General features: G+C 38.9%; 1 protein-coding gene across 2 annotated transcripts; it reads right to left on the reverse strand.

Moving 5' to 3' along the window:
- Positions 1–339: 339 nt before the first annotated feature.
- Positions 340–18,776, reverse strand: LOC5580209 (E3 ubiquitin-protein ligase mind-bomb). 2 transcript variants are annotated; one of them, XM_021855022.1, is made up of 5 exons: positions 18,224–18,776; positions 3,464–4,561; positions 2,341–3,402; positions 1,313–2,278; positions 340–1,250 (listed from the first exon to the last, which is right to left on the reverse strand). In XM_021855022.1, exons 1-5 carry the CDS (start codon positions 18,377–18,379, stop codon positions 1,110–1,112), a joined length of 3,423 nt encoding a protein of 1,140 aa, XP_021710714.1. In that variant the 5' UTR covers positions 18,380–18,776; the 3' UTR covers positions 340–1,109. The 2 variants fall into 2 exon arrangements, with proteins under 2 accessions (XP_021710714.1, XP_001662068.2); XM_001662018.2 differs by having other exon boundaries at positions 3,461–4,561; positions 18,224–18,767.
- Positions 18,777–20,693: the final 1,917 nt, after the last annotated feature.

Here is a 20,693-nt window from a genome sequence, read left to right on the forward strand (position 1 = left end):
TAACGTTCAAGAATCCGGCATCGTACGCATCCAAACTTCAAAAGCAGTTCTTCTGTTGGAGAATATAATACATTGAACACATTTTCATGGGAATTTTCTTGATTTTGGACGAAAAAATACTTTTTGAAATCCTGAAATTGATGATGCATTATGTCTTTTGATGCATTTTGCTATCGTTTATATTCTGCTGTTGTTCGAACTTTTGCAAATATAAGCGGAGAAGAGTTTTGTAAGGCTTGGCTCAAAGGGCAAAAGACAAAATTTGCGAGTAGAGGCAAAGTTTCAATATTTTCTTTTACTTTCTATTTGTAGTAAAGTTTATAGACCACCTAATATATGTTTAAGATTTTATTTTGCATTAATCGAAATAGAAGTGTAATAAATTGATTATGTGCAATGCTGGGTTTTTATATTATCGTTTTCTGATTGTTGACTGAATTCTTTTTAGACAATCTCAGAAACATATCCGCACTGAATTCGCTTCTTTTTCACTTGGAGGAAGCTTAATCCTTCGTTGTATCACTTATAACGTTTCATCTACGTAAAACTTCAGTGCGTATATGTTTCTGAGCGTGTAGTACTGGGCTAATAAGAATCTGGTTTTATTTTTGTAGCTTGTATAGTATAAATTTTGTATAATTTTGTATCTAGATATATTATGCACAATAATTGTGTTCTATCTGTGTGTATAATGCAACTTTTCAGATTGTTTCGGTTCAAATGTTTGCAAGCTCATGTAATTCTAGACAGCTTAACTTTGTTCAAATTGATGAAAACATTTCGAGCAATTGAATTATTCATCCACACTTGCACAGAGTAATGTTTAAAATTCGTCATAAGAATAATTATGTGCGCCAAAATAAATGTTTAAATAAATTTTAATGTTGAAACCGAAGAAAAAGGAAACAATCTCAACATCTAACTATAATAAATTGTTTCGACTATTAATCGTAATAGCTTTTGATTGAGGATTGACAGAAATTTAAAAACCTATTCATAACGTACATTTAGGAAATTGATTTTGATTTTCGTAGAATGCCTCCTAGGCCAAGTAGGGATTTAATCTTGCGACTACTTGTAGGAGAATGAATTGCATAACATCTATCAAGTTAAAACATTAAAATTCGCTTCTCCACCGTTTTGCGACAGATCGGACAGCCCTCGATTTGATCGCCACACATCTGGCACGTTCCATGGCCACACATGAACACCATGTTCTTCATGCGATCGAAACAGACTGGGCACATCGTCTGAGGGAACAGAAAATTTGGCATTAGAATAGATAAAATAAAGTTTTCGTATTGTAACCAACCTGTTCCTTGATGTCCTGAAGTTGCTGTTGCAGTTTCTGGACGTCGTCGGCCAAATTCAGATTGTTTGGAGCGACGTTTCCTGTGCCAATGTTGTTCATCGTGGTAAGTGATGTTGGGGTACCACTAACAACGCTGACATTCGGAGACATTGTATTGTTCATGGCAACGCCATGGCCACTCTTGTTGATGCCCTGTAAAACGGTTTGGTTGACTTCTTTTTTCTCGTCGCGTTGATATTGAACAGTGACCACATTTCCAGGGCCACCGCTGCACACCGACAGTGGCACCTTTTGTTCCAGTTGAACCCTGCACTGGACGCACTTCTTCATTATCTGTGCACAATTGTCGCAAGCAACCATGTGGCCGCATGGTTTGAAAAATACCGAAGCTTTCCTATCCGAACAAACTAAGCATTCGCCAATCTTTTCCCGTTCCGAAACCGCTTCCCGACAAATCAAACACTTCTTAATCCGGGGACCGCAATTGTCACAGCACACGACATGTCCACACGGTTTGAATACTGTGTCCCGTTTCTGGTCCGAACAAAGGAGGCACTCGTCTAGAGGGCTTCCATTGCTTCCCGCAACGCTATTCTGACCACCAACCGTCGGCTGTATGGACATCTTGTTCAGATCGTTCAATAGATTGGCATCAACTACGCCAGAAGAAGAGATACCCGGAGTGGAACCAGATACAAGAGAAGAGGAGCTCGGAGCAGTTGCGGCACCAGCCACAGGTGCTCCGTTGCGCAACATGTTTGAGCCGGGCAAAACTGTACCCCCGGCGGCAGCCATGTCCATGTCATCGGTCTTGCGCTCGTTGTAGCATTTGATGAGGGTCTTGCAGAGATTTGGATCCGGACAAAGATCCAACGGAGTTTGGAGTTTCCGATTTTTGATAGTCAGATCGGCTCCGTTGGCCGCCAAGAAACAGGCAATCGACGCGGACGCTTTCTTATCGGTGTTCTGAAAAACAAGAATGGGAGGAATTAGAAAAAGTATTTGATTCAACGGAAAATTCATCTCACATTTCTCAACCCCATGAGAATCTTTCCGAATCCCTCGACATCCTGCAGTTGGCGGAGTTGAGACAAAGTGTGATGTCTCAGAGCTTCGTGCAGAGGCGTATCACCATCTTTATCGGGAATGTTTAGATTGGCACCTTCGCGAACGAGAAGCTTCACTATTTGTACGTGCTGGCGTTCGACGGCCAGGTGTAGTGCCGTTTGCAGATTGACGTTCTGACAGTCCATGTTTGCTTTGCCCATCTTCACTAGAAGTTCCGCTATCTCTACGTGATTGTTGAGTGCTGCCAGATGTAAAGCGGTGTAGCCATCTTCTTTCTTCTCTTCGACGATCCACAAGCGGTTGGTTTTTGTGAGCAGAATCTTCATGGCACTGGGATTGCCCTTTAGCGCGGCATGATGCAATGCGTTGAACCCGTTGTTGTTTGTAAGGGTAATATCCGCTCCGAAATCCAGCAACAGCGACAGCATATTATCGTGTTCTTTTGAAATCGCATCGTGAAGAGGTGTGTCACCTTCCGAGTCCTGAAGACTTGGATGACAACTTAGCTCAAGGAGAGTTTTAACGACATTGAAATGCCCCTTGTTGACTGCAATGTGCAATGCGGTCTGTCGTCGCTTGTTCCGGGCATTCAGGTCTGCTCCAGCTTTAGCCAGCAATCCCATGACACCTGGTTCATCGCCAAACGCAGCATGGTGGACAGCTCGATCTCCGTCCTTATCTTCAATTTCAACGTCCGCATTGTACCGAAGTAGAACTTGGATCACTTCCAGGTGACCATTCTGACTGGCCGCTTGCAGAGCCGTGTGACCGGCAAAGACTCCATTGACATCGACTTTCACTACTTGGGAAGAATCCTGGGAGCTGGTGGAAGACGAAGGAACATTTTGTGCGGAAGATCCGGAGAGGAATTCTTCAACCTTAGCAACATCACCATTGGCGGCTGCCTTCACCAATTCTTCGGTCGTATCTCCAGACGCGTGTGGTTCAAATAACTTCTTCAAAATTGCCGACAGTCGTTCTCCATTTGTAGTAACAGCCGTTGATCCATCCGATGAAGATGCCTATAATTAGAAATGTAGACTTAGAGGTTCTAAGACATGGCAAAAAAGTAAATCTCACCACTTTAGTAACCGCCAGCGGATTGTAGGTCCACGAAGTATTGCACACTTCAACCTTCAGATCATTATCGTGGTAAACCTGTTGCACACGCCCGACTTTCCCTAGAGTTGGAACCATAGCTTCAGCCCATTCACCATGCCCTCGTTGTAAAATCTTAATCCTCTCCAAATCACTGCAAATCTTCACAAAATCACCCACAGCAAATTGTTGCAGCTGATTTTCGCTCAGCATCGAAGCCGGTGATGAAACAATCGTCAGCACTGTCGGATTGAACGTCCACCGATGCGAGCTCGGATATGCCACCACAATGTCATGATCTTCATCGATCCCGACCACCGTTCCAGTGGTGTTCAAACATTCGTACATCCCATCCGTCCATCCGCCATGACCATGCTGGAGCGATTGTACAATTTCGATTTCCAAATCCACTGTCACCTGATCCCCAATCTGGAAACTATGCGGTCCACGACCTGGCCCAAACTCTCCCAACAAAGGTAAATGATCCCGATACACGTTATTACCCTTGGAATCGTTCACCACCTTCAAATCAGCCATACCTTCAAACCCCACTCTGTACAAATTCTTCGCTCCATTATCCCACACTACATAAGCAGCTGAACGTGGCGAAGCCGAAGACCAGTCCTGAATTTCATTGACCTTTCCACGTCGGCCATTACCACCGTCCTGATCTTCCCACTGCCAATCAACTCCCCGGACAACTCGTGCCCCAGGAAAGATCCCCCGCACTGCAATCTTTTTCGATTTGCGTCGCGGTTCCAGCAGCGTTTTTTCGCCACCCGGCGTCGAAATTCGATGAAACCGATGCCTCAAATGATGCTTATCTCCGTGATAGCAGATCGAGCACAGATCGTAATTGTTGCACTCGGCACACTTCCAGCGTATGCCAAATATCGGCGTCTGTCGGCAAGTGTCGCACATGGTGCCCTCGTGTTTGATACCGGTCGGGGCACTGTCCAGGATGCGAAGATCGTATGCGCCCGCGCATCGATAGTTGGCCGCGGTGCCGTTGTCCCAAACGACGACCACCTCCTCTTGGGACTCGAAATTGCGCACCGTCCCAACGTGGCCTTCACCGCCATCCTGAAACAAAACACACAGACAAGAAGATGGGAGAACCGATTAAAAAATGTGCTTAAATAGGCAAGCCGGAAGCTGAGCGCCTAATGCAAATATTATTCCGTTCCACTCGTTATCACCCTTTTACAGATTATTATTGATTGCTTGTTTGTAAACTACCTCAATGAGGTGATTCGTCGAAAGTCGACGGCGCTTTTGCCGCGGATCGAATTGATCTAGCCGATTCAGATTATTGAGGAGGGTTATGATTGGCAGCTTGTGGGCTGGGATTAGCAGTTTTTTTTTTGCGATGTGTCTGGTTTGTTTTGCTTGGTCATAAGGGTGAAATTCATTAACACATTGCATTCGTTGCATTCATGAGTGAGGTGCTTTCTTTGAGATAGAGCGTGACTGGAAAACATTGAGAAAGAAAATTTATTCAAAGTTGTAGCTACCCAAGATTTAAACCTCTGTTTGGCTTGGTAGCTACAGAGCTCCATTGATTTTTGACGAACTTGAGATAAACCAAATCAGATGAGTACTATGCAATACTTACAAGAATATGGTTCCATATATATTAAAATAATTCAATAATCAATTTCTTAAATAACAACACTATTGATTAAAATTCAAGGACGAACACTTCGCATTCCTGGGGATATTACTAGATGGAATTCCTGGAGGCATCACCAGTGAAATTCCTAGAAAAATACATATTAGAAAAAACCTTTGCAGGAATTAGAAAATTCAAGACGAATTTTGATTCCTGAAAAATTGGAACATTACGGCTGCGAAATTTTCCGGGTTGGACATGAAACTTACTTCTGCTCAACTTTTTCTTTAGATACGTTAGATATACGTTAGTCTTAAAGTGAAACAGTTTGAAATCTAACTACTAAGATTGCACGAGAACTTCTAAGGCACTATTCTCGCAAAAAAAGCATCCGACAACAGTACACTTTTTATTTTTATTTTTGTGCTAAAAATCATGCCCGATATTTGCTCCTTCTTCTATCAAGTACACTCCCGTGCAAAGTTTGGGTTCACCCCCTAAAAAACATACAAAAGTGTTCTGTCCATATCTCTGTGATTACGCGTCCAATTGAAACTCTCTTAGCCGCATCCGAAAGGCAAAAAGTTATTCTTACTTCGTATGTATTTATCCAAAAACATTTTTTGAATTTTGTATACTAAATTTTTACTTGAAGTTGTGACATTTTTCGAAAAACACACTGAAAAAACATAGCTAATTTCCTCAGCGTTCAATCGACTAAAATTTTAAAACAAGGTGTCATTAGAATCGTAATGTTATATCCTTTAAAGAGTACTCATGAATGTTTTGCGGAAAAATCCGAAAACTATTTAAAATCAATGAAACAGTCATTCAAGTCATCGTGCAAAAGTTTGGGTTCACCTGAGCCGCACGCAAATCGTTTTTTTTTTTTTTCAATATTTCTGCCATTTTTTAACCGATTTTAATAACTCATAGCTTTTTCTAACGCAAATAATGGCGCGTACATGATTGGTTTGATATTTCACAGATTTTTCGTGTTTTAAGTAAGTTCAGGTGAACCCAAACTTCTGCACGATACACCATACTGAGGGGTAAACCCAAACTTTTGCACGGTGACTTGAATGACTGTTTCATTAATTTTGAATAGTTTACGCAAAAATTTCGTTCTAATGACACCTTGTTTTAAAATTTTGGTCGATCCAATGCTAAGGAAATTAGCTATGTTTTTTCAGTGTGATTTTTGAAAAATGTCACAATTTCTAATAAAAATTTAGTATACAAAATTCAAAAAATGTTTTCGAATAAATACATACGAAGTAAGAATAACTCTTTGCCTTTCGGATGCGGCTAAGGCTGTGAACCGTTTCACCGATTCGTTTAACTTCTAGTTAAAATTTGACAGCTCGATAGTTATTTTTCCTCCGGTTAGAAATAACCCTGCTTTGGAGCATGGTTAAACTCGACAGCGCGAAAGTTATTTTCTGCTCCCGTGAATTTGAGAATAACCAACCATCCGTCAACTTTATTCTGAAATAACTACTCGACTGTCAAAGCTCAAATGGGTCGACCGCGATGTTCCATTTAACCATTTGAGGGGAAAATAACTATCGAAGTGTCAAATTTTAACTAATAGTTGAACGAACTGGAGAAACGGTTAACAGCCTAAGAGAGTTTGAATTGGACGCGTTATCACAGAGATGTGGACTGAACACTTTTGCATGTTTTTAGGGGAACCCAAACTTATGCACGGGAGTGTAAGTCTTAGGCAAACATTATTTAAATTTGAAGTTCTAATACAGGGTGTCTACTCGTTTCCAGAGCATAAGCATAAGCATAGCATAAGCATAGATGACTGTACAATTCGTAGTTGCTACTCCGTGATTGACCAGAACAATCGAAGTTGCACAGGGAATTAATGAATGGGGCTTGGGATTAGCTTACCATTCTTCAATGTGCACAAATCGAGAGCTCAAATTTAAAAGTCAATAACGGCGCCGGCCACGTCCTTACGGTCATCGGGGAAGGGAAGGAATGTTAGTGTGACTACCGTTGTTACTAGAGACCGAGATCACCTCTGCATCTCCACGGTTGTCATGGAGAGGATATTGGGTTAGTGGGATAAGGTAAAGATCTGGGAGTCACCAATGTTTGGTGATGCGAGCCATGATATAATCACGCCTAACCGGATTCGCGAAATAATTCGATAATCGCATTAAACGCCGAACAAGTGTTCGTCACTCGCCCACGCAAGAGCAAGCGACGCGATCAATAGATCAAACACTACTAGCGATCCGCGTCGCTTTTTCATTTCTCTGAGCGAACGACGCGCGACAAGTTTGATCCTGCCCCCATCGCCCGCCCCCGCAGGAGCAAGCGTCAAGGTCGAAGGATCAAACACTACTAACGAACCGATCACTTTTTCACCGCTTCACTACCGACGCGCGACATTTTTGATCCTGCCCTCATCACCCGCCCCAGCAGGAGCAAGTGTCAAGGTCGAAGGATCAAACACTACTCTATTCAAAAGATGTTTTTATCAATGACGAAAACTGAAAATTACATGTATATATTTTAAATTATATGAAACAGGAATAATGCCGACACTTGTAGTGACGAACTATACATAGTTTGTTTGAAAATTACATATGAGTATTACGTTGCATTTTGTCTCGATATGGTACAAGTTTTAAAAAATACGTCAACATTCACAATGTCGAACAATTCAAAAGATAATTTTTAATAACGTATAAAAGTGACAAATATATGTATATTGAAATTGTATAAGAAAATAACATAATGCCGACACTTATAGTGACGAACCATACAAAGTTTGTTTTAAAATTACTTAAAAGTTACGCTTTCAAGAAAATATGTGTTATCACAAGAATGAAACGAACTCACCAGTTGGTAATCCATCCTCGACTGAACACAAAACTGATACTGACAGCAAAACTTCTTGGCGTCCCGAAAACAAACCGTCTTGCTTGTGCCTTCCAAATACCTACCCAGCAAGACGCTCCAAAACAGAAAAAAAAAATCTTAGGAGCCGAAAACACGCGCGAAACCGTGAGCCAAATCTATCGGACGACGCAAAACCGAACTGTCCTGCTTGGGCTTCACGAAGCACTACCCAGCAAGACGCTTGAAAACAGGAAAAAAAAAAATCTCCGGCGACGAAAACATGCGCGAAACCGTGAGCCAAATTTATCGGACGACGCAAAACTGAACTATCCTGCTTGGGCTTCACGAAGCACTACCCAGCAAGACGCTTGAAAACAGGAAAAAAAAAATCTCCGGCGACGAAAACATGCGCGAAACCGTGAGCCAAATTTATCGGACGACGCAAAACTGAACTGTCCTGCTTCCAGGGTGTCTACTCGTTTCCAGAAATGAAATTCTCTGATACTTCCAGGTTTAACAAAACAATTCAGGTTCAAGAAATACTCTAAAATACATGAATAGTTAATGAATACTTTTTTAAAAATTACTAAGAAAACACGTTTGTTCAAAATGTATGAACTACTTTAAAAAATGAGCGGCTGTTAATCAATTTGTACAAGAAATAGGAACACAAATGATCTGAAAGCGCCAATAATTAGTAAAATTTGATCTAAAGAAGATGATCTATTTAGAAATTCTATTATTTTTTCGAATTCATTCAAAACTAATCCCTTAAAAATATATTTTTTTATATAATACCAAAGAACTTCCAGCATTGCTGATACTTAAATTGTATGCCAATTCATTGGCTTAATTTGACACAGAATTCATGTGTATAACCATACTTAACACCTAAGTTCATAATACTTTCGATGCTCAGAAGTTATTTTTGATGGTTTAGAAAAGTATTGTATTTTGCCATATACGAGAAACGAAGAATGTGTATGGAGACTGCAAGCATGCTGAAAAAATCGATTTAATCTAAATTTTATCGTGCAATTTTAACAAAATTATACCTGAAACGAAAGTTCAAGTACTATTTTGCATGCTTGGTGAATTACCTAGTTAAAAAAATCATAGTTATAAACCTCATATAAACCTCAATGAAAACAGTGTTTTATACAATTCTGATGACCTGTAGCTAAAACTTGTGACGTGTCGGAACATTTCTGAGAACGGCATCAAATTCAGCAACTCCAAAGCTACTAGAGACACATAATTTGATTCTTTAGACACGCAAAAATGATATTTTTGTTACGCTGTGTAATTGGTATACCCATAGGGTAGGTGTATAATATAGGAAGATATAAAAATCAAAAATTAATTGCTTTTCAAAGATGAAGGTGCGTGCTAAAAGGAATCAATTGATTTCCTGCATCTCGTCACCTAACTTTTGAATGGGATTCCAGGTAATTAAATGTTTTTTGATAATAAAAGTCATTAAATAGCTCTGAAGCTGTCCAAAGAAAAATCTACCGATCAAAAGCGCCTCCCGCAATCGCAATAGTTGGGATGGACACAGTAACTGCTCTTTTAGGAATATGTAAAATATTTCTTTGAACTCTCTAGAAGTCTTCGAGAAATCTGATTGTAATGACAAAAAAGTAACAATCCTTTACCAAGGTTTCACAGATTTCCAAATTCTGGATAAAAGATGAATCGAAGGTACACCTAGGGCTAGTATCAACAAAGTGTCATAAAAATAGGAACTTTGAAGGCCTCCTGCTAAAACCAGAGACCAAACAGGATTCAGACTGAAACTAAAAAGACCAGGAAGAAATCAAAATAGAATTATTAAAACAAATAGAAACTAAACAGAAGCAGAAGATATAAGTGTTCACAAAGATTTATCGAATAATCCGATCATTTCATTACGGAAAGCATGTCTGCTCGTATTATTCTTCTTGGTATAACCTTCCCACTAGAACAGAGCATACTTCTGAGCTTAGTGTTGTTATGAGCACTTCCACACTTATTAACTGAGAGCTTTACTTGCAAAACTTGCCATTTTTGCATTCGTATATCGTATGGCAGACACGATTATACCTTATGCCTAGGGAAATAAAGGAAATTTTTATTAGTAAAAGATCCTGAACCGACCGGGAATCGAACTCAGACTCCTTCAGCATGGCTTTGCTTTGAAGCCAGGGCGTTACCACTAGGCTTAGGAAGACTTGCTCGTATTATTGTATATTTATCATGACTTTGTTTTTCAAGAATTCTATAAGAAATTTTTACGGACATCCTAAGAAATTCCTTCTACAATTTCGATCAAGATACACTCCCGTGCATAAGTTTGGGTTCACCCCCTATAAAACATGCAAAAGTGTTCTGTCCATATCTCTGTGATTACATGTCCAATTGAAACTCTCTAAGCCGCATTCGAAAGGCAAAGAGTTATTCTTACTTCGTATGTATCTTTCCAAAAACATTTTTGAATTTTGTATACTAAATTTTTACTTAAAGTTGTGACATTTTTCCAAAAACACACTGAAAAATCATATCTAATTTCCTCAGCATTGGGTCGACCAAAATTTTAAATCAAAATGTCATTAGGATCGTAATCTTATATTCTTTGAAGAAACCCCACGAAATTTTGGCGGAAAAATCTGGAAAGTATTCAAAATCAATGAAACAGTCAGTCAAGTCATCGTGCAAAAGTTTGAGTTCACCCCTCAGTATGATGCAAATCGTGCAAAAGTTTGGGTTCACCCCTCAGTATGGTGTATCGTGCAAAAGTTTGGGTTCACCTAAACTTACTTAAATCTGTGAAATCTCATACCAATCATGTACGCGCCATTATTCGCGCTCAAAAAAGCTTTAAACTTAATAAAATCGGTTGAAAAATGGCTGAGATATTGACACAAATGATGCGCGTGCGGCTCAGGTGAACCCTAACTTTTGCACGATTTGCATCATACTGAGGGGTGAACCCAAACTTTTGCACGATGACTTGACTGACTGTTTCATTGATTTTAAATACTTTCCAGATTTTTCCGCCAAAATTTCGTGGGGTCTCTTCAAAGAATATAAGATTACGATCCTAATGACACTTTGATTTAAAATTTTGGTCGACCCAATGCTGAGGAAATTAGATATGATTTTTCAGTGTGTTTTTTGAAAAATGTAACAACTTTAAGTTAAAATTTAGTATACAAAATTCAAAAAACGCTTTTGGAAAAATACATACGAAGTAAGAATAACTCTTTGCCTTTCGAATGCGGCTTAAAGAGTCTTAATTGGACGTGTAATCACAGATATATGGACAGAACACTTTTGTATGTTTTTGAGGGGGTGAACCCAAACTTTTGCACGGGAGTGTACCTTCAAAATCTCTTTTTTTTATAAGTTAAGGGGTTACCCAGAAAGTATTCCAGAGATTCCACCGAAGATTTTTGTTTTCAGAATTTTCTCAAGAAAGCCCTACAAGGATTTATCCTGTGATTCGTCAATTAATTTCACTTCAAAATTTGAACTGGATGCTTACTAGATAAATGTTTGGACGAATTGCAGAAGTAATTCTTGAATGACATCCTGGAGAAATCTTCTACGAATGTTGTTTTGCCATAAAAAATGTTGGGGCTCTGTATCCCAGCTTCTGAAACTTCTGAAAGTGCATAATTATGCCGAACAAACCAACGATTCAAATCTTTAATAGCACATTACTGTAGAATTACAAAATAGTTTGCATTGAAAATTGGATCAAATGGGTACCATCAACGAGTGACCAATCGATCATGTTTTCAGCATGAACGGTTTTCTGGTTCTGGTGATTTGTGATCTTAAAAATGTTATTTCTACTCCTGCACTAATAGAGACGATATCAACATAATCATTCGTTTGTTGTTGTTCATTATCAATCCATCCACATCACTTACGTCAACCATGTGCACCCGCAAGCAAACGATTCGATGCGATAAGAAGAATTTTCCCACTAGCAACAGAAAAACCGCAAAGCATGCACAATTCAATTAAAGAACTGCATCAAATTTTTCGGCTGGAAAATGGCCTCAAAATATTCGTCAACAGCTACCAGCATCATCGCATCACACATTATGATACAGATGGATGGTTAGATGTGCAAAACTCCGCGCATCTTCTTCGCTATCATATTACCCTATTGAGATTTTTGCTCACACACGAAATTGCTTCCAATTTCGCTTTCACAAAGATCGTTTGGAGTCCCCTCTTATGCAGAAGCGACTTGTGCGGTCGTCCAATGCCTCTTCGGATGCCGATAATGAAGAGATGCAATATGCAACGGAATATCCGAGGCGCATGTTACGTCTACACAGATGAAGATGCATCGCCGTCCGTTTTGGTCATTCGCTTCTTTGGGTTTGACCCTAAGGTGCGAATTTGATGGCCTTGCAGATCGAATTTGATGCGCCAGTTTCAGGGGCACGTGTGCAAAAGAAACCAAAGAGATACATTGGAAAATCCATTCGAGTACTCTACGCGTAAGTGGTTTCTTTTGTTTTAAGTACGATGTTTTCTTTCCATTCGAAACCATTGCGCTGCGTTGTAAAGGAAGTGGCGTGAAAGATAAATTTCAAAACGTAAGCTCTATGCAAGACAAGCATAACGATTGGCAACGACTTGAGTAAGCTTTTGAGGCAACGATAAGCCACTTGGGGTCATTGATCATCATAAATTGAACACATTTTCGGCTAATTCTACAAATTGAAATTCGATCAAGTACCTAATATTAAAGTTTTGCAGTTCATGCATGATCGGTTGTTCACCCAAGCATCAATTTCCTGATTCTAATTGAGCAGTTCATTCTACACTAACGTATATAAAAACTTTCAGTTTTAAACTCATATGTGTACCACGGTGCTCCCCTGACCGTAATTATCAGAAAAAAAATACCGTGAAAAAATTCTAGCGATTATCCCAGAAATTGCTTCAGATGTTTTTCGACTGATTTTTTCACAGCTTATTTCAGTTGAGAAGATTTACCACAGGATCCTACAGAAGTTTTTCCACAAATGTTTATTTCAGAGTTTCGTCATTAATCCAAGAAACCCTACAATAATTCCTACGCCGATTTCTGTTTCCATTTTTAATATGGACTCGTTTTGAAATTCATCTACAATTACTCACATATTCTTATTTTTTTAAATCCTCTATAAATTCGACCTGAAATTCCTTCTAATGGTCTTCTAGAAATTTCTCTTGGAATTTCTCCAGTAGGTATTTCTTTAAAAGTATTATTGCTGTGGCTCAAACATTTCTCTAATATTTTTTCAAATAAAATTTCAAAATCTCTATGGTTTCTTAGAAACTTCTTCTTCTTCTTCTTGGCATTAACGTCCTCACCGGGACAAAGCCTGCTTCTCAGCTTAGTGTTCTTATGTGCACTTCCACAGTTATTAACTGAGAGCTTCCTTTGCCAAATTGCCATTTTTGCATTCGTATATCGTGTGGCAGGTACGATGATACTCTATGCCCAGGGAAGTTGAGGAAATTTACATTACGAAAAGATCCTGGACCGACCGGGAATCGAACCCAGTAACCTTCAGCATGGCTTTGCTTTGTAGCCGCGGACTCTAACCACTCGGCTAAGAAAGGCCTCTCTTAGAAACTCCACTTAAGGTTTTACACCAGTTATTCCATTTATTACTTCTATCATTCATACATAAATTTCTTCAAACAGTTTTGTAGGACATTATTCAGAGATTCAGTGTTTGATTTGCAATTTATCGAAAAATTTTGAGGAAGAATCTCACTAAGAATTCAGGAGTTCTTTCAAATTCTTTCTTCAAGGTATACTTAGAACTTACACAAGGATTTTCTGTAAAAGTCACACAAGTCTTTTTTTAAATTTTTTTTCCAGATAAATCTGATTTTTTTTTACATATCCATGGAATTCCATTCTTGAATAAACGACTGAAAAAAATAGTAATATTTCTGAAGGAATTTTGAATTATGTAATATGCTCTAAACGGAAATGTTGGAGGAAGTCCTAGTGAAATCGATGGAAGAATCCATGGGTAAATTTCTGATGAACTAAGGGTTTTCTTGGACACTGAAACTGAAACGGTCTTTGGAGGGACTCCGGATAGAATATCTGTAATAATTTATATGGTTATCCTCAGAAAAATTCTAGATTGAACTCTTGAAGGTATCTAAAAAGAACTTCTTGTGGGACTTTGAAAGTTCTAGAAAACTCGGAAACTCCAGATGAGAACTTCGGAGTAAAATGGAATGAAATCCACAGTAAGACGACCGGTAATACTAAAGACGAATTGAGAGATAGTGGTCGGGTTCGGATTGGGTACCACTCTACATTTGGTCCCTTGGTACTGCAAAACGTGCCCAAGTTTGACAGATCGCAGTACACTTTTCACAGCATCATAGATTTTGCTCTATTACCTTATGTGCCATAAAATTTTGAGCAACTGCAAGGAACATTGAGGTCTTTATTTCGTCTTTAATAATATTTGCTATAATGTCGCAAGTAATTGAAAAAAAATGGCAATGTTTCTAGAGAAATGTCTGTTCAAATTTTAGATTAGGTTTTTTTCGGGGTGTCTACTAGTCTGCAGAAACGAAATTCCTTGATAGGGGAAAAGCACCAATTTTCGACAGTACTAGTTTTCGACCCATTCTTACGATTTTGGCCTACTTTTACCAGCCTTTAAAAAAACATTTTTTTTTTCCAACATAGGGTCAAGTCCTGATATCTGTCCAAAAATAACAAACTTTCGATGTACCCTTGCATCAATGATGCTTTCTATTACTTTTTGCATGTTTAGATTTCTGGAATTATCGCTCTTGTGAATCTATATGTTTTTGCCACATATTTTACAGAGAACTCTAAAAGCTTAGCAATTACCAAAAGAACCATTTTTCAAAATGGCTCCAAAATGTATCTGATGTAAATGGAAATTAACATCAATATTTTACAATAATTGTAACAATTATTGTTCCATTTTTTTCTCACAAAAACTATGTGAATGCTTGAAATTTTCTGTCGATTCGACAAAATACTTTTTTTAGCGCTCTTTTTGATCTGTTGTCACAGATAAACAGAGCTTTATTTACACACTCAGGCAAATCGACTATCGAAATACAAAGGAATCACTTATGAAAATTCGCCACAATAAATCGGGTTGAAGCTCATAGCTTTCCCTTATGAAACCAAACTTTGAAAATGTTTTCGCAGCGAGCTAGAAACGGAACCATTACTAATACTGTCTAGTCAAAATGGTTTTGAATAATTTGTCATTTAGGTGCTATTCTGATTACTCCTGTCTTTTTCGTAAGATTAGAGGCTTAAATGTGAATTGTCGTGAAGTCCTAGCAAAATTAGGCTGTTTAGTAGTAGTTCTAGTTAATTTCATTTTTTATTGTAAAAAGTATTTATTGGTTATCACGTTCATATATCCTTAAAGAAAAAAGTCACTTTCCTTGTCTGTTCAACAATTTTTCGATCCTAGCAAGTGTACTCTAATGATTGATCTCAGCGTCTTACTTTCCATAGTCATTTTTAAGTGAATATTTAAGAGTAAAGTTACCTTAGCCTTCTATTACAGTCTCCTACAAGATTCACTTTTCGGTGGCAAATGCAATGCTTCACAACTCCTACTTTCTACTTGTAAATTTTGCGAGAATGAAGCTGGAATTAGATTATTTATACCGCTGTTACAAAAGAGGTATTTCTTATTATGGCAATGTAAAAACCATATTAAAATAAGATTGTCGCCACTTATTTCTACTCAGTGAATCTACTAGTCATTTTCCTAAGAGTTCCTAAGTATTCCCTACGTCGTATATGATAACGATGTATCTAGCTAGCTAATAGTAAGAGTGGCTATGGATTATTCTGGTTAGCAAAAGGCAAACTGAACGTCACCAATAGTATTAATGTCCACTTCGAATCGATTAATTATTTGAAATGGGCATCAATTCTATCAATGACGCAGAATGTCCGTTGGATCACATCCGAGATATTATTGCGTCTATGCCATATGAATTATGACGCGGCTTTAAGCAAAAAATGCCAAAATGTGATACCACCACTACAGGTTACGCCTTTGGTTTCCATCATATGGGCTAATGGATTATGCCCTCCCATCGCAGCAAGGTCGCATAACCAAGGGGAGGGTTTTGTTACATTGGTAATTGTAACCGCATAACAGTCACATTGAGATTATGCATGAGCCTCGTAATTTAGTAGCAAAGAAATTTCTATCAGAATTATTTTCTGACTATTCCCCCAATATACGATATGAGCTGTACAAATTTTCAGCCTCAAATAAGCACTTTTTAGTTCCTGGTAATTTTTAGAAATTTTAGTTTCTTGCCATACTGCTATAAAATTCACACTTGGTGTTCCATTTACTCAATGCCTACTTTTGTTACAAATATGCAGTTATGGGCAGTATGCACTTCAACAGAAAAGTAAACGCCTATCTCGATGCGTGGGAAATTTATTGCAAGAAATACTCAAGAAAAGATATTTTCTTTGATCGCAGTACGCAGTCGAAAACAAATGTCAATTCAAATTGAAATGACCATTTCTTCCACAGAAATTTTTGCTTTTCTTAAGCGGAACAGCATATCTAGCTTAAGATAGAATAAAATGTTCATTCCACTGCTAGTAATCAGTCAAGCTAGACGTTTTATTTAATTGCTCTGCAATATTATTTATTAGCTTAAACTAGGTGTCTTGGAATATAAAGAAAATTTTGAATAATTGTGCATGCTACTACTAAAAAACTCGCGAAATTTTCACATTATGATTTTTTTCTCCGTTAAGCGAAGTATGCACTTCAACAGAAAAGTAATCGCCTATCTCGATGCGTGGGAAATTTCTTGAAAGAAATGCTCAAGAAAAGCATTTTTCTTTGATCGCAGTACGCAGTTGAAAAGAAATGTCATTTCAAATGGAGCTCACTGTAGGAAATTTCTTGACCATTTCTTGAACAGAAATTTTTACTTTTCTTGAGCGGAACAACATACCTAGCTTTAAGGCTAGTTCGCTACTGACAAGAAAAGGAAAATCACATTTTTCTGATCGCAGTACGCAATTGAGAAGAAATGTCATTTCAAAGGGGGCTCTCTGTAGTAAATTTCTTGACTCATTCAGTCAAGGAATTTCTTTATTTTTCTTGGGTGAAACAGCATACTTAGCTTTAAAAGTAATAGTGATGCCTGAATTAATACATGATAGTAAAAAGAATTAGTTAATTAACGTATATATCATAAAATAAAATGAAAGAAACACTCCGGAACGGAGGATAATGTCCATGAAAAACGGTCTAATTTTCATAGTCATTTATCTCAAAACGTCGATTTTTGAGTTATCTAGTTGTAGCATTAAAGGGACGATCTAATCAATTATCGCGACAGGATTTCATTCACTCGCGATTTTTGCGCCTGGCAAACTAATTGCTCACCCAAGCATCAGTTTCCTGATTCTTACTGAGCAGCTCAGCCTAAACTTTATAATAAATTATTATTGTATATTAGAACTTTCAACTAAAACGTATAACTAGTAGACAACATTGATTAAAAACCCTGCGAAACAGAACAATGACGACATTAGTGAATCACTTCGTCTTCAATGTTTTAATTTGTAGCGCATCTAAAGCCTGTCCACGTTAAATTTCGGACACCCAAATAATGGCAGCAAAAAAAAGTTCGAGAATTTTACAGAAAGAAGGATTAACATCCTTGTCAACTGTTTATTTTGTAGATATAACTCTTTTATTCTGAAATAAACAATTGTTTTTGTTGAATTATGAGTAACTTTTTTTTGCTGCCATTATTTGGGTGTCCGAAATTTATCGTGGACAGGCTTTAATCTATAAGAGGCAGAATATTGGCTTGTTGCACTCGGTGACGTACAAGCATTGCAAGCAACGAGGACATTGCAATCTCTTCTAATGATTGACCTTTTCTCCCAACCTTACCCATCATCATCATACGATCCTCGTTATAATCACGCAGTATCCAATACACTGAATCTTCTTCGAGATGATTCATCGAAAAGGCTTCTCTGTTCAGAACAGAATGCAAAACCTTTATACGAGCCTCCGTCTTCGAGCTCTATCGGAATTTACACTCTAATGGCCCCTTCTCGTTTCCTGCCGCCTTCGTCCGTTTCAAGGTTTCTTACCTCCCGACACTGTCTCGAGTCTGGTTCAACAATTTAAACGTTCAAACGATACAAAAATGGCTTCCATTCGACTTCCAATCAGACCTTCGAAGGAAATGCTCACCTGTTTGCCCCATTTCCAGTCCGGTCCGCGGATGACCCGAGATCCAACGCCCTCCATCGTGAACCTGGTTGGCCTGGTGGCGACGGACACATTTGTTGGCGCTACCACTTCCATACTGTTGCCCGTCGTCGAAGCACTAGCACTAGCGCAGGCCATTTTCCCCTATTTTGTATTCCTTCGGCTGATGCTGCTGGCTTGAATCAATCACATAAGCACAAGGGGGCACTTTTTCACCATCCAAAAAACACACACGGGGCAGATCCCCAGCCAGCCCTTTTTTCGGCCGAATCGCACCAGGTACACTACTAATCCTCTTCAACAACTCGTTAGCACTCTCTCCGCCCGGAATCGATCCGGAATTATTGTGGGCCGACGACGACAGAACGATATTTTTTTCTTCTTCCAAGAACCACTACCTGCTCGAATGGGGGCCTTCACTTTTTCACTCTCCTGAATGAAAATTTCCAAACGCAGGCAGACATGAATCCGTAACCAACACTACAGAAAACGCGAACGGACAACGATGACGGACGAAGAAGAACTACTGCGGATGCACAAACTGAAGGAATGGATTTGCACCAAGTTATAGCTTGCATCTCGCTTGCACTTACGCAACAGCGGATGGCGCCATCGCACGTTCGAGTTGCTCAACGCCGATGGAGCAAAACAAAAACATCAAAGTTTCTGAAAATGTCAAAAAACGTCAAAAGCTAATCTGCCCTTTAGAAATATACTTGGGCACGGGAAGAATTTTCCACACAAATTGTTTTTATATTTTTTATATGTTTTATCCGGCATAATAGACCAATCCAGTTGCCTGCGTAGTAGTGCAATGTTGACAAAATTTTCTTTGTTTGCTGTGAGAACTGTCACAACATTGCTTTTGTTTGCTGTGAGAATAAAAATATAAACAGAATTGGGTCCTAACATGTTTAATGAATTCTTGTTTTTATTTAATAATACGAAAGAGCATGTTATTGCAACTACTTTAGCAAGTTTTCCAGCTCAAATAACGGCTATAACATTTTTAAACTTCAATTTTAAAAATGGTTTCGAATATGAACCTTGACACTTATGATCTTGTTTGACATTCACTTTTTCGACAAAAATGCCACAGGGCATATAGTTTGAACACTGGGGTTGTTCCTATCTGACATTTCGGAAGGGACACGGAAAACAAAATACACCCAACATTTGAGTTTAAACCAAAAGGTGTGACAAAATCATAAAAAAATGTTTTTTGTACTTAAACCAATGAAAACCAATTAAAAATTGAGTAAACATGTGTTTTTGCCCTAAACTTAAGCGTTTGGTACTAAAATTGAGACAGGGCTTTAGGACCCTATTGCTGCAAAACAACCACTTTCTTGTTGGCCTGCTGTTGACCGAAAGCTCAATAACGTCAAACAAACATCGATACGTTTTCATTCTGAGGAAATCGACTTGTGTAAGATTGATTGTGCGTTGGTGTTCGTGGCAGTTTGCTTGGGGACCACTATAGTGGTTTCTGCGCTCGTGTACATACCCGTTACATGTCACCAACACTACTTCAAGAATGCTGGTTGAAAATATTTACAAAGATCAGCTGTTCCCAGCAAAATCAAACGGCGGTATTTTCAACCAGCAAATTTGCGCACGTATTCGTGACACCGCTCGACGAGAGCTCAATATACTTGTTCTACAGACAAACAGACGTAACACTTAGAACACAGACAAACAGACGTCACACTCTCATCATTGTCCATCGACCACCTTTTTAACGGTCGATTCAAAAATATGGTAGGTGGCCAATCCGCCACCCGCAGCGCTCGCATCGTTTTTGTTCGTGTTTGACGTTTACACACTACCGCCATCTGTTGGCCTGTCGGCCAAACGCACCGATTTTAGCATTGGGCGTATATGTCCTCGTGACTATGATTTTGATCGAGATTTGTTCAAAGTGTTACGTCTGTTTGTCTGTGCTTAGAACAAATCTCGATCAAAATCATAGTCACGAGGACATGTACGCCCAATGCTAAAACCGGTGTGCTTGGCCGACGGGCCAACAGATGGCGGTAGTGTGTAAACGTCGAACACGAACAAAAACGATGCAAGCGCTGCGGGATTGGCCACCTACCATATTTTTGAATCGACCGTTAAAAAGGTGGTCGATGGATAATGATGAGAGTGTGACGTCTGGGTGCTTGTTCTTGGGGTGAAAATAAAACGAAGCTAAAGGCTGGTTTGCTACTGACAAGAAAAGGAATCGCCTAGCTTGATGCGTGGAAAATGTCTTCCAAGAAATGGTCAAGAAAATCACATTTTTCTGATCGCAGTACGCAGTTGAGAAGAAATGTCACTTCAAAGGGGGCTCTCTGAAGGAAATTTCTTGACCCATTCAGTCAAGGAATGTCATTACTTTTCTTGAGCGAAACAGCATACTTAGCTTAAATCGGAAATTTCTAAGAGCACAAATCTTGAGAACCAATCA

This window comes from Aedes aegypti, chromosome 3, assembly GCF_002204515.2.
Source record: "Aedes aegypti strain LVP_AGWG chromosome 3, AaegL5.0 Primary Assembly, whole genome shotgun sequence".
NCBI classification, from domain to species: domain Eukaryota; kingdom Metazoa; phylum Arthropoda; class Insecta; order Diptera; family Culicidae; genus Aedes; species Aedes aegypti.

Excerpts from the sequence above, each read along its gene's own strand:
- LOC5580209 (XM_001662018.2), bottom strand. The coding sequence starts at position 18,379 with ATGGCCTGCGCTAGTGCTAGTGCTTCGACGACGGGCAACAGTATGGAA. Across the intron at positions 4,562-18,223 it reads ACTGGAAATGGGGCAAACAG|GATGGCGGTGAAGGCCACGT; the intron begins GTGAGCATTTCC and ends GTTTTGTTTCAG. Across the intron at positions 1,251-1,312 it reads TTCAGGACATCAAGGAACAG|ACGATGTGCCCAGTCTGTTT; the intron begins GTTGGTTACAAT and ends CTGTTCCCTCAG.